Below are 13,472 nucleotides of genomic sequence, written 5' to 3' on the forward strand. Positions count from 1 at the left end.
CTGTATAAAATAGAAGTGATCATCCACCTACTGGGATGACTTCAGATTGTAGAAGGCAGCCTTAGGAGATGGGCAGGTGTAATTGATTGTCACCTGTCAATAGAAAAGGGCTCAAAGAAGCTGGGTTGCTAGATGATGAAAATACTCCGTGGAAATTTGAAGCAGATGAAAGAAAATGGTTGGTAAACTTGAACCACCTGCCTTTTTTTCCTTTTCATTTTATTGAGGTATAGTGACATACGGTGCTGTATAAGTTTAGGTGTACAGCATCATGACTTGACTTCATATACTGTGAAATGATTATCATAATAAATTTCGTTAACATCCATCATCTCATACCGATACCAAACTTTTTTTCCTTGTGATGAGAACTTTCAGGATCTGTTCTCTTCACAACTTTCAAATACTAGTATAGCACACAGCAGTGTCAACCATAGCCCTCATGTGCATTACATCCTTAGGACTTACTCTTATAACTGGACCCCCTTCATCCTGTTCCCCACCCACACCCCTTGCCAACCTGCTTTTAAATTGAACTGAGCAATGTTTGACTTTTATCACCCTGTAAGAGTAAGAGGAACCCTAAATTTGACTAAAAAGAAAAATATGCCTTTATTTTTTTTACAGTCTCTTCTTGTTACAGTGAGGACTGCTCATGTGATTTTGCGGTGAGTAGAAATTCAGGACGGAGGTGATTGAGATCTATCCATACAGTTAATTTTAAGATATAAAATATATTAAAATGTGACTATCCTATATCATGTTTAAACCAAATTCAGTTGTAACAAAAGAATATTAAGACGATTTTCTGTATTCATTGCAGATACGTGATCCACCTTTGGGACCTCAATCACGAAGGGACATGGGAAGGGAAGGGAACGTATGTCTATTACACAGATTTTGTCATGGAGCTCACTCTCTTATCTCTGGACCTCATGCATCATATCCACATGTTGGTAAGTGTTCTCAGGGAGCACTAAGGTTTTCAGAATCAGGAACCCTGGTTCGTGCATTAATGAGGGAAACTGCTGGATGAACCACTTAAGACCATAGCAACGAGCGCAGCTGTGCCGTCCCTCTCTGCCGCTGGGTGTAAAGCGTGTCCTGGAACCACTGCGCCCAGCTCAGGGGAGTGTGCTGACTCTCCTGGGAGACTGGTTAACTCTATTAACCAAGTCAATAGATAATTCTTTAGCAAAAAGTTAAGGGAATTCCTCTCCCCATAGTTTCTGTGGGTTCTAATATTTAGCGGTTACTTAGTAGACGGTAAATGGGAATTCTTGCAGAGTTAGCTACTTCATGGATTCATACATTTTCCATTTTTGTAGTAAAAAATGTCTTTGTACTTAAATCCTCCCCCTTCATTGTTTACATTTTACTTTGGGGTGCAAGAAATGACAGTGTTGAACTCCTTCATTGGTTAGTACTTAAGTGATCTAATAATGGTGAGAATTAACATATTTGGCCGGCAGTTTATTTAAATTATAAGCCTATCAAAGAAGTATTTAAAAATTATTGGGTTAGACTCGCACATTTCTAAATACTTTGAAAGTAACTTTGAAAATATACCTAAAACCCCCCCCAAAACATGTATAGGTTTTGTTAAAAGAAGAGCGCCCGCCCCCCTCCAAATGCTCGGAGATCACTGTTAACATTTTGTTTTATTTACTGCTTCTTTCCATACTCAAATGCATAACAATTAGAGCTTCTGTTGCACACCTCACCTTCATCACTCACAGGTTCACATTCATTTTTCATGTGTGTTTTATTCTCTTCCCCTCTTGTTAAGTTATTTGGCAACATCTGGCTATCCATGGCCAGCTTGGTCATCTTCATGCAGCTGCGGTACCTGTTCCATGAGGTCCAGCGCCGAATCCGCCGGCACAAGAACTATTTGCATGTTGTTGGGAACATGGAAGCCAGGTGAGTAAGCACAAGTTGACGTGGCCCAGGTTGTCTCCGTTTAGCTCTCTAAGATAACCCATCCCGGGTTATATGAGAACTTGCTGTTGTGAACCGGTAGCAGAATGGGGAAGATGGTAGGCTCTGGAGCCAGACTGCCTGGCTGTGAATCCCCACCTGCTTGTGGCTGTGAGCAGTTCATTTGACTCTCTGTGTATTTCCTCTCGGGATGATAGCAGAACCTTGCTCCTGGAACTGTTGGCAGGATTCATGGGAGGATAGGTGCCATCAACTTAGAATATTCTAGTACTGCGTACGTAGCATGTGCTCAGTAAATACTAGGTTCTTTTTTCCTGTTGAATTTATTGGGGTGACATTGGTTAATAAAATTATATAGGATTCACGTATACAATGCTATAATAATCATCTGTATATTGTATTGTGTGTTCACCACCCTAAGTAAATATTAGTCCTTATTATTATGTCACTTTAATCATCATCATTATTATATGGGAGCTTCCTTGGGCATCTGTCCTCCTTATTTTAAGAATGTGGGTCTCACTTATTCTTCACTCATGTGTATTTATTACACACACATGCGCACACACACACACAAGCACACACTCACACACTCTTATCCTCATTGTAGGAGGCACTCACTTGCCAGCCTGAGGCTAAACAAGCCTAAAAGTGTGAGATTAATGGGGACCCTCTTTGTGCCCGAGGGGACTGTTTGGCTCTTTGGGGGTCTTCACTCCTCTTCGCCCAGAAATGTTTCCTGAAGTCTTCACTAACAGGAGTCATGGTCGGGACAGAGTCTCTGCCTTTGATAGGCCATGAAGGAAAGCAGGTGTGCTATTTTTTATGGCACTTTTTTACTGGGTTCCTCTGTGACTGTGCTGATAGAAAAGCTCCTGTCTTCGTTCCCGGCTAGAACAAGACACCTCCTGTCTGTACAGGGGTGCTTGGAGTACGCTGTGGAATTGATTCCTGCCGGGCGCATTCTGTCGTTCACAGGTTTGCAGTTGCAACTCCAGAGGAGCTGGCTGTCAATAACGATGACTGTGCCATCTGCTGGGACTCCATGCAGGCTGCACGGAAGCTGCCCTGTGGCCATCTCTTCCACAAGTAGGAGCTCCGGAAAGGGCCACGCGGGGTTGGCGTTCTGCCCGGGGCATGCGGGTGCTTTTGTGCCGGCTCAGTACGAATCCTAGCAGGGGAGTTGGGGGCGTTACCTCAGACTGACTGGTGCCCTTCAGGATTTTGAAGAGAAGGCCAAGGTTTTGACGGCGCTAGTGGGCAGCTAACGTAGCGTGAGAGAACAGATCGTTGGAGTAGAGAATAAGTCAGCCACGTGCATTTTCAGGTGCTCAAATAGGGCTGGGAAGGGAGATGGTGAGCCATGTGATGAAGTCGTATTGGAGAAAGGTCTTGGTAGATGACCATGTATGTGAATGAATTAATGTTCACAGCTGAACATTCTAGAAGTATATTAGAGTGAAGAGGTAATGTCAACAGATGTTTCTCAACATTTAAATCTCACCTAGTGGTAAATAGAAAGTAAAATTACAACACATTTGATACATTCAGAGTACTTCTGGTGAGTTCTCACAAAATATGCTAAGGAGATGTGATTTTGTACTTTTTGGCAGCTCCTGTCTTCGTTCCTGGCTAGAACAAGACACCTCCTGCCCGACGTGCAGAATGTCTCTCAACATCGCTGACAATAATCGCGTCAGGGAGGACCATCCAGGAGAGAACTTGGATGAGAACTTGGTTCCTGTGGCAGCTGCTGAAGGCAGACCTCGCTTAAACCAGCACAACCACTTCTTCCACTTCGACGGTGAGCGGCTTTCAACCTCTGAAACAGTACCCAAGGGGTTGATGCTGTTTCAGTTATAAACTGCCCTTACAGGCCATTGTAATACAGTATTTCAGTTTTAATTGAGAACGTTCAGAAGGTATCGATAGCGCTGAGGGGTTATTGTGTACCAGGCATTCTGCTAGATGGTGTGTGAAGGTGGCTGGCTGGGGCAGGGAGGAGGAGTCGTAAAATGGACTCAGCCGTGCCTGCGAGGAGCGCTCCTGACCACTGTACTAGCTAACTGCTGGTAACAATTGGTTGCATTGGTGTAGTGCTCAAGCCTGGAACGCAGGGTCACAGAGCAGCCTTTCCAGTGGTGTCTGAAGCAGAAGCAGAGCTGGAGCCCTGTTTGTTTGCCCATAGATATTAACATTGTGCCTCCCAGCAGTGGGGAGAGGAGCGAGAATAAAAACCACACTTAAAATTCCAAGGCCTTGGGCACCATGTCAGGGGCTGTGGATCATCCTGTAATTCATACTGTCGGATTCCATAAACCCCAGTACTAAATTGGATGCGTTCACATTTCCCCTGGCATTCTCTTAGGAGGAGCGCTCTTCAGATCTCTACACCGGTGCTGTCTCTTTGTTTCAGGGTCCCGGATTGCAAGTTGGCTGCCGAGCTTTTCAGTCGAAGTGATGCACACCACCAACATTCTAGGCATCACGCAGGCGAGCAACTCCCAGCTTAACGCAATGGTAAGGACTGCCACCTGCTCCGAGAAGAGGCTTAGTAATGGGAGGGAAGGGGAGGCTAGAACCTGGTTGGTCCTAACTTAGCTCTGGCAGAACGGCAGGATTTTTAGGGGCATTTTAGTTATTCACTGAGATCACTCAGGTTCTTGTGTTTTAAATTTTGAAATTGGCTTGCAAAATTCTTTTTTACTTTGTGGTAGATCCTTTTCTGGGTACTGTGAAGTTCATTCTGTTGTGATCTAGGCCAATCTTGGACTCTCCTGATTTTAGCCAAAATAGTTAGTGGGTGAATTATTGACTGTGGTGAATGATGTGCCTTTTATTAACAATTGTGCTAGGCCTACCAAATGTTGTTTTTTTTAATTAAAAAATAAATATTTTTATTGACTTCAGAGAGGAAGGGAGAGGGAGAGAGGGATAGAAAGACCAATGATGAGAGAGAATCATTGATTGGCTGCTTCCTGCACGTCCCCCACTGGGGATCAAGCCCACAACCCGGGCATGTGCCCTTGACCGGAATCGAACCTGGGACCCTTCAGTCCCAGGCTGATGCTCTATCCACCGAGCCAAACCGGCTAGGGCTAGATTCTTTGCATTTTTTCTAACCTTTGTCACATGGTGAATTATTTTACAGTGTTGGAAAAACATGTTGGACCATGGTTGAAATTTAGTCTTCATTGTGATAATAAATGCAGGAGTGTTAACATGCATCCTACCTTAGTCCTTCTTGAATAGGACCTCTGGCTGATGTGGGTAAGCCTGCCCAGTACTTCAGCAGGTCATTAGTCATTTGCTCATTTATTCATTAACCTTAATGTATTTTTTTAACAAATTTGTAATGAAAGCTTGCGACAGGCGATCCATGATGTAAACAAGTAAACAAGGTGGGAGTGTGATTCTAGTTGGGGAGACTGGCTATAAACAGATGAGGTCATGCTGATGGGTGAGTTCTCTGAAGGCCGCGAGGCAGGGATGTGCAGGGGGTGGTAAAGGCCTCAGCACACACCCTGGAGAGAAATGATCAGGGTGAACGCTGAACCCTGCACAACGCTCTGCTTGAAGTCACCGTTGGGGTGGGAGAGGGCAGGTGCACCTCGACAGCCAGCTAACATTCATCTCTGCTGCCCTGACTGAGGCTCAGTCAGAGGAGGCATTCTGAGAAGTTCTCTCTGACGAGGTGATACTTAAACTGAGACATGGAGGATGGGAAGGAGGCAGATCGGAGGAGCCACGGCTATGAGAGGGGACGGGACTAAGCAGAAGGTGGCGAGTCAAGGCTGTGGGAATTCTCAGAAGACGAGGCTGGAGAAGTGCATATGGACATGGCCGTGGAAGTGGCCGATTAGCTGGAGAACACAGCCGTTGGTGTGGCCTGAGGAGCTGAATACAAGATTGTGGTGGATTGAAAGCTGCATGCAAGCTGAAGAAACAGACAGTGCCTGACCGTATGCTATAAAAGGGAGCAGAGATGTGGTAGCTTGCTGGGGAGGAGGCATCGGGGGAGCTTTTTGTTGTGGGTTTTTTTCCCCAAACATCTTTGAACAGGGCATTTATTCACAACTTTCAAAACCTACAGAGGAGTATCAAGTGAAGTCACGCTCGCACTCAGCCAGGTCGGCGGCAGTTGAGGGTGACGCTGTGATGGGCAGAGATGGTCTGCAGCCGAATGCGGCCTCCGACCGGCTTGTGTCGGGCTCTGTGTGGAGACGGGTCAGGCAGCCGTGGAAGCTGTGCAGGTGGATCACGTCGCCTGCTCCTTACAAGCCCAGAATGGCGTTCCTGGAGTTGGTGTGTAGAATTCTCAGGCGGGCCCTGGCGTTCTTCCTCCAGGAACGGCCTCTTGTGAGCATAACTAACTCCCGAGAACCACGCCTTTTTTAACACGGCCCAATGTTTAACTTACTGGATTCCCTGGAAGAAGAGCTTTGGTCAGATAAAGTGAACCTTGGGCATTTTTAACTTGGGAAATGAGGGAAGCTGTTGAGCAGTAGGGATGAATGTCAGCTGGTTGTTGAAGTGCACCTGCCCTCTCCCACCCCAACAGAGACTGGAGCAGCGCTTTGTGCGGGGTTCAGCGTTCACCCTGATCTTCTCTCTCAAGGCCCTGACGCTGAGGCTCATTCCCCCTCTTTGTGCAGTTCTAGCAGCACGCTCCTGGGGAGCCACTCCTCTCCTGATAGTAGACTTTGCTGTACCCTAGAGCAATTACATTTTTCCTCTTCCCCCTTTTCCCCCAATGAAACCGTGACCGTGAGCACTGTAAAGTACATGTACGAGGTCTGGAGCCTCCTGGATGGAAGTCTGAGTGGTGGTGTGCTGACACTGGTGCCTGCTCCCCCACTCGCACGCACCTACCCCGGAGCCCTAAGTGGACTGAGGCATTTCTGGAGCGCAGGTTGGAAACCACGACTCCAGAGCGATATTAGCAGTTCACAGGCCTTTTTTTTTTTTTTTTTAAATATATTTTTAATGATTTCAGAGAGGAAGGGAGAGGGAGAGAGAGAGAGAGAGAAACATCAGTGATGAGAGAGAATCATTGATTGGCTGCCTCCTGCACACTGCACACTGCACACTGGGGATCGAACCCACAATCCAGGCCTGTGCTCTTGGCTGGAATCAGACCTGTACCCTTCAGTCCACAGGCCGACGTTCTATCTACTGAGCCACACTGGCAAGGGCTAGCAAGTCACATTTTTTATAATCCTTTTTATTCAAATTAAGGTATTTACATATAGTAAATTCACCCTTTTCAGTATCCAGTTCTGTGAGTTTTGTCAAACTCATAGTTGTGTAACTACCACCATTATCAACATAGAGAACAGTTCCATTCCCCTTCCCCCCAAATTCCATGGTGCCCCTTTGTAATCACTTTCTCACCCCACCTCCACCTCCACCCTCTGGCAACCGCTATAATTTTGCTATGCCAAAGTGTCATATAAATGGAATTTTTGAGTCGGGATTCTTTCATGTGACATAATGCATTTGAATTTCACCCATGGGGTGTGAATCAGAAGTTTGTTCCTTTTTGGAACTATGTCTTTAAGGAGAACACATTTTTATACCCAACTTAATGTGCACTTTTAAAAACTGGAATATTCTCGTTGAGCCTGTTTTAGGATCCAGTTGGACTTCTGTCCCTTTTTATTTTCAAACCGATGTCTCAGGTTACCTGTTGCATCCTGGAGAAGTAGGAAAGGGAGGGTGGTTGCCTGGTGATCTGCAGAACAGAAGTGGCCCCTTACCTTTGCTCTCATGGCAGATGCCACGTTCAGTGCCCAGAGCCTGCCACACCAGGCCCTCCGGGAGGAGCTGTTGAGAGTGAACATGTCTGTGGCCTTTACCTTGTATTCCTATAGGCTCATCAGATCCAAGAGATGTTTCCCCAGGTCCCATACCCGCTCGTGCTGCAGGACCTCCAGCTGACACGCTCAGTTGAAATAACCACAGATAACATTTTAGAAGGACGGATTCAAGTACCTTTTCCCACACAGGTAAACCGGGGTCTTAAGCATGACAAAGGGATTCTGTCTTCACAAAGATTTGATCCTCTAGAGACTTTTAGGTACTTTAACAACTAGATATTATTTATGATTTAATGAAGGGTTTCTGTAATTTGCCTAATGACTTTCCAAATTATGACTGAGAACAGACCTACCAAAGAGGCTCGGATTAAGACAGGAACAAATGTATTTAGGTCATTATTTTTTGTGTGTGTAGACATACCCTGCAAACAAGCCTACCCTTGCCAGTCCAGCAGGTCATAGCATTGGTTCCTTTTGGCAGGCATTGGCATCCTTTTTCTGTGAAGGGCAGACAGGACTATTTTAGGCTTGGTGAGCCTTATAGCCTCTTTGTAACTTCTCACCTCTACCCTCATAGCACGAAGGCAGCTGTGGAGCACATGTAAATGAACGCAGCTGTGTTCTAGTGAAGCATGAATTATAAAAGGAGGTGGAGGGTGAATCTGGCCCACGGGCTGTAGTTTGCCAACCTGTCTCTAGGAGATAACGCCCTCGGCCCTGGTCGGCTTTGCACATCGGCATGGTTTTCCATTTGTTACAGTAGCCATGTGAGGCTTGTGCTCTTGGCTTTTCTAAAAAGGTCAGCTTTCCTGGCCCCTCACATATAACCCCATTGATGGGTACAAGAAATGTTAACATCTTAAAGGCAAGCTTTGTGGCAGGACCAGAGAATCATCTATCAAGAAACTATTCAACTTCTGTATATAAAAACATGGAAATCTATGAATAAAACCCCAATACTTGAGAATCTTTGAAGGGAGTGAGCCTGGATTCGGCATCAAGTCGGCTGGGATACTCGCTGTGGCTCGCCGGTCCTTACCTATTTGACCTTGCTGTTGGCTTCGGGTGTCCCAGCTGCAGACCCCGGGACAAGGATTCAGTAATTAATTTGGGAAGTGTCCCAGGAAACACAGGCGGCTCGTGGGGCTGTGAGAAGAGGAAGGGAAGGTGGCTAGTAAAGGGTTTGCTATCAAGCAGGTTCCCGGTGGGGCTGACTACAGCTGATCCCATGGGGGCTTCTGGGATCCAGTTTTTGGATGCATTGTCCCTCCTGACAGCTGAGGAGCTGCTGTGTAGACACCAGTTCCCAAAAATCGTTGGTTGAGGGCTGAAAAGAAAAGAACAACAGCTCCTGTTTCATAGACGCTAAGATGAACGAGGCGATCAGATCAGGGGCTTCCCCAGAGTGTGTAGTCGTGTGACCTGCTGCTGTCACTTAGTTACTGTGCAGTTACTGCTGTTAGAGGGACACGGTCTGTAATCATAGCAGCGTTTCCATTTCTTGGTGCTGTAGGCCTTGTTGGGGCTCAGACCGGCGGGACCTTCGCTCCCTCTGCCTCCAGGGTTTCCCTGTGCCTGCACTTTAGGCTCAGATGGCTCTGTACTGACTGTGGTGCTGTCTCTTTCAGCGGTCAGATGGCATCAGACCCGCACTGAACAGTCCTGCGGACAGGCCAAACGGTGACCTGGACGAGGGAGAGACTGCGGCCCAGGTGAGGCCTGACGCCAGAAGGAGGGAGGGAGCGTCCGGGGTTGGGGAGGAGGTGTGTATGCCTGGCAGTGGTCTTCGGTCCTGCCTTGTACAGAGTTCGTGAGGCTCAGGGCAAGAGCCTAAGAGAGGGTGTGCGCCACATCTGTCTCAGGGTTTAAGGTGAACCCCCAGCGCAGGCTGCCTCACCTGTGCGCATCCTCCTCCACTCACCACCCGTTCTTTTTAAGCTCCTGTAGGGTCAGGCTCAGGAAGAGAGCTTAGGATGGGCCATGTGACCCCAGTGTGTGTGCGTGTCCCTGTGTCTGTCATTTTCTCTGAGATCTCCCTGCCCCATCGGGTTCCAGAAACCTTGACTATACTTGGGAACTTGAGCTGACTCTTTATGACCACCCCTCCCTTCATGGGGGTCACATCCCCCTCTGAGGGGTTCTCTTGGGCAGGACCCACACCTGCTCCCCCATCCACAGAGCAAGTGGAATCAAACTTGCTCTCATCACAGCCTTGTGAATCTGCGGTAAGCCAGTTTCTTTCCCCTGGATTTCTCAGTGTGTTGGTTACACCAGTCCCTCCGTGCCCCAAACTCTAGGGATGTGAGTCAGGCGACACTGTTCTGAAATCTCCTCACTTGCTGGGCTGAGGCAGAGGGAGGTGTGGGTGCAGGAGACGGAGAAGCTCTTAGGCCTGCCCTCGGCCTCTTCGTGGCCTGGAGGTGGCAGCCATGCTGACACTGGGCAGCTGGGCCTGTGTCTGCTCACAGGAGCGTGCATGGTTGGCACCTGCTTGAGCATGTGGGGGCCCACACCGAGAGAACCCCATGCTGACACCCTGTTACACAAGGAACCACATGATCTTATATGTTTAAAAAGATCCTTAGAATTTACCCTTTTTATCTGCTTGACTGTTTTCAGAGCCAGGAGAGGGTATGCAATTTGTGTGGTGAGCATGGTAAGACTTGTTTAAATTTTAGAGCAGTTATTAGAATTGAACAGAAAATTCCCAGAATGCAAAGTGGTGGTTAACGTTTTTCTTTCCGAGAGTGCAGTCTCCAGGCATGGATGTAATCGTTTACCTGTTCAGTGTGAGTCAGGTTCTGTTGTACTGGTGCCCACGCCCCATGCGTGGCCCTCCCTGTGGGTCCAGGAGATTGCTCTCTGGGGCCTCTGGCCAGGCGGGCATCTGCCTGGGAGGGCGGCCTGTGCTCACCCGGCCCCTCGCTTCCTCCTGTGCAGGCGGAGCGTGTGCCGCTGGCCCTCAGTCCTCGGCTGGAGGAGGTGGACTTCAGCGAGGTGGAGGCGGAGCCCAGCGAGGGGGAGGACTTCGAGGCCCGGGGGAGCCGCTTCTCCAAGTCGGCCGACGAGAGGCAGCGCATGCTGGTCCAGCGCAAGGACGACCTCCTGCAGCAGGCGCGGAAGTGAGTGCCGGTCTAAACCCCGGGCAGAGTCGGGCCTGAAGGCCTTTGTCACGTCAGGCCCACAGCAGGTCTTCTCAAACAGGTGCCAACATGGACAACCACTCCATGTCACCTAGACAGTCAGGCTTTAAACCTCTCCTGAGAAACCAGAGGGTCTGGTAACATTGGGCTCCACTGGTGACTTCCGGCAGCTGCCGCGTCGCCCATCTTCTGTGACATCTTCAGCCACGTGTACCCGGACAGCACTCCTGTGCCGCGTGCTCTAAGCTCTTTCTATTCATTATTTGGACTCTCTTGACAGCTCTGAGAGGGAGCACCGTCATTGTACCCATTTGACAGGCTTACAGCTGAAGAAGCGAGACCTGGAGAGGTTAACGCCGTGCGGCCCAGCCGGGAGCGTCGTGCAGCTGGAGCTGGGTTGTCCCTGTGACTGTGCCGGGCCTTGTAGTTAGGGCCTTGGGGACAGGGCCAGCATTGTGTTCATTCGAGCAGGGTGGGGACTTGGTTGCTGTGTGTGACTATGGGGAGGGGACAGCCAGAGGGCCAACAGCTGAGCTGCCTCTCGAGGTACCTCCTCCCCACGCGGAGAACATTTGCTCCTCTGCTCCGGGGAGGGTCTTTCTCCTGGGGCAGAGCTGAGTGACAGCTTCGTGAAGGTGCCTGGAAAACGAGGGGTGAAAAAGAGACGCGTCCTGTGTGTTTCTGTGTCTGTTCCAGAGCTTCCCTCGTGCCTCATGCAAGTCCTTTGTTTTCTGTTCAAGGCGGTTCTTGAACCGAAGTTCTGAAGATGACTCAGCCTCAGAGAGCTGCCTGGCCTCGGAAGGCATGACCTCCGACCCTGTGACCCTGCGACGGAGGATGCTGGCTGCGGCCGCAGAACGGAGACTTCAGAAGCAGCAGACCTCCTAGCACTTCCTGGCCCTGCTCAGCCGCCTCCCCCGAGCAGTGCGCCCACCGAAGAGGCTGCCTCGCCCGCCCGCTGTCTGAAGTGGGCCTGACTGCATTGCCGCTGTACAAAGCATGTGGTCTTCATAGTGTTTGGACAGCTGACAAATGTAATCCTTTTGTAACCCTTTCTATGTGACATTTCTTCTCCCGTTAGAAACACTGCACATGTTAACTCTAGGCATGATCTCTTCTGGCAGTGCCTGGACTTCTTGGGGGTGGGGAAGACCAGGAGGCAGTGGGCAGCCGGAGGCCCTGAGGCCGGCAGCTTCGATGACTGCTTTGTGCATAAGTCACACCAGTGCTGGTGTCGGCCCCCGATCTGGCAGGAAGTGGGGGTGGGGGCAGGTTCATGACGAGTGGGATGTACAGCGGAAGCCCACGCCACACCACTGGAGGGTCTGTCTCATGCTGTTCTTAGAGGCGTTCAGAGTGGCACAGGGGCCGGAACCGGGCCCCTGGACCCCGGGGCCAGCAGGGCATCTTGGAAAAATAACTCTTGGTTTGATACCTGGAGCAGCCAGGGTAGTGTGTGAGCAGGTGACCCATGTGTCCCAGACCATCCGGGACTTCCTTTCTGAGCCCCAACCAAAGCTGGTTTCATTTCCGTGTATGCCGGTGCTGCTGCGTCTCACGTGTTCGCCCTGTGTATGTCCGCTCCTCTGCATGTCATTGGCCCCCGGTGGGTGTCGGGGCACAGTGCTGAGGGGTTGTGCAGCAAGCTTTGGTTTATGGTTTGAATTCCTCGGTCAAGTAAATTAGGCACTGCCAGCGGCTGTGGGTTTGTCCTTGGAGGAAATGTGGGCCTTACGAGGTGGAGAGGACATTCTGGGGGGCTTTGCTGGAGAAATAAAAGCTGCCTTTCTGTCTTCTCTGGAGCCCTCCATTCTCATAACTGTGCCTGTTGGTGTAAACGCGGAAAGGTAAGATGTGGCATCCACCTGCTTGGGGCAGACCCAGGTCCTGGCCCTTAGCGAATTCATCCCACGTTTAACTTGAAGGGTTTGAAACATGCAGTGATAGGTTACATAGTTCAGTTTTATGTCCTATCGGATTAAGTTTTTTTTCCCTTTAATGTTTGAAAAACATTTATGATAGTCCTTTGGGGGAGAATCCAGTATTACCTAAAATTATTGGCAAAGTTAAATGTATTTTAAACGGGAAGTTTCTAGAATGTTGAAAAGTAATTGAAAAAAGAGTGATGAGTAAATGTCTAGGCCAAGATAATTTATTTCAATAAACCTTTCAGAAGCCTTACCTTTGAAATGCTGTTAGTACATTTCTGTGATTTTTTTAAAAAACAAAATGTGTTTTGTTTTGCTGAGAGAATAGCTATTTGTTTTTATTGTAAAACAATAATAATAATAAAAAGCAAACTCGATTCCTCATGTGCTGTGTGCGGCTGGAGCCGAGGCGCTGCCTCCTGAGGTGCCGCTGTGCGATCCCATGTGGATGGAGTGCCGTTCGGGTGGAGGGTTTCCATCCCTATGCCCTGCGGGGGGCGCTGGTTAAAGATGGCCTTGCGTGTTCCAGATGTGTGAGCAGAGGAATTGTTTGAAGGCAGTTTGAGGTCTTGAAACAGTGGCACCTCGCAGTGTGACAGTGATGGAAGCCGGGCGTGGTGACGTACACAGCTTCGAGTGAC

The 13,472-nt window shown here is 48.9% G+C and overlaps 1 protein-coding gene across 1 annotated transcript in view; it reads left to right on the forward strand.

The window, feature by feature from the left end:
• AMFR (autocrine motility factor receptor) overlaps positions 1 to 13,208 on the forward strand; it is a 28,992-nt gene extending 15,784 nt beyond the window's left edge. Inside the window, exons 5-14 of the mRNA XM_080645407.1 lie at positions 628 to 668; positions 824 to 956; positions 1,790 to 1,923; positions 2,920 to 3,030; positions 3,555 to 3,745; positions 4,358 to 4,461; positions 7,815 to 7,949; positions 9,389 to 9,472; positions 10,701 to 10,882; positions 11,644 to 13,208. Of these exons, the coding sequence (XP_080501533.1) occupies positions 628 to 668; positions 824 to 956; positions 1,790 to 1,923; positions 2,920 to 3,030; positions 3,555 to 3,745; positions 4,358 to 4,461; positions 7,815 to 7,949; positions 9,389 to 9,472; positions 10,701 to 10,882; positions 11,644 to 11,791 (1,263 nt within the window). The 3' untranslated portion in view covers positions 11,792 to 13,208. The remainder of the gene's footprint in view (positions 1 to 627; positions 669 to 823; positions 957 to 1,789; positions 1,924 to 2,919; positions 3,031 to 3,554; positions 3,746 to 4,357; positions 4,462 to 7,814; positions 7,950 to 9,388; positions 9,473 to 10,700; positions 10,883 to 11,643) is intronic.
• The last annotated feature ends 264 nt before the right edge of the window (positions 13,209 to 13,472 follow it).

Source organism: Plecotus auritus (genome assembly GCF_963455305.1).
Source record: "Plecotus auritus genome assembly, chromosome: 10".
Classification (NCBI taxonomy): domain Eukaryota; kingdom Metazoa; phylum Chordata; class Mammalia; order Chiroptera; family Vespertilionidae; genus Plecotus; species Plecotus auritus.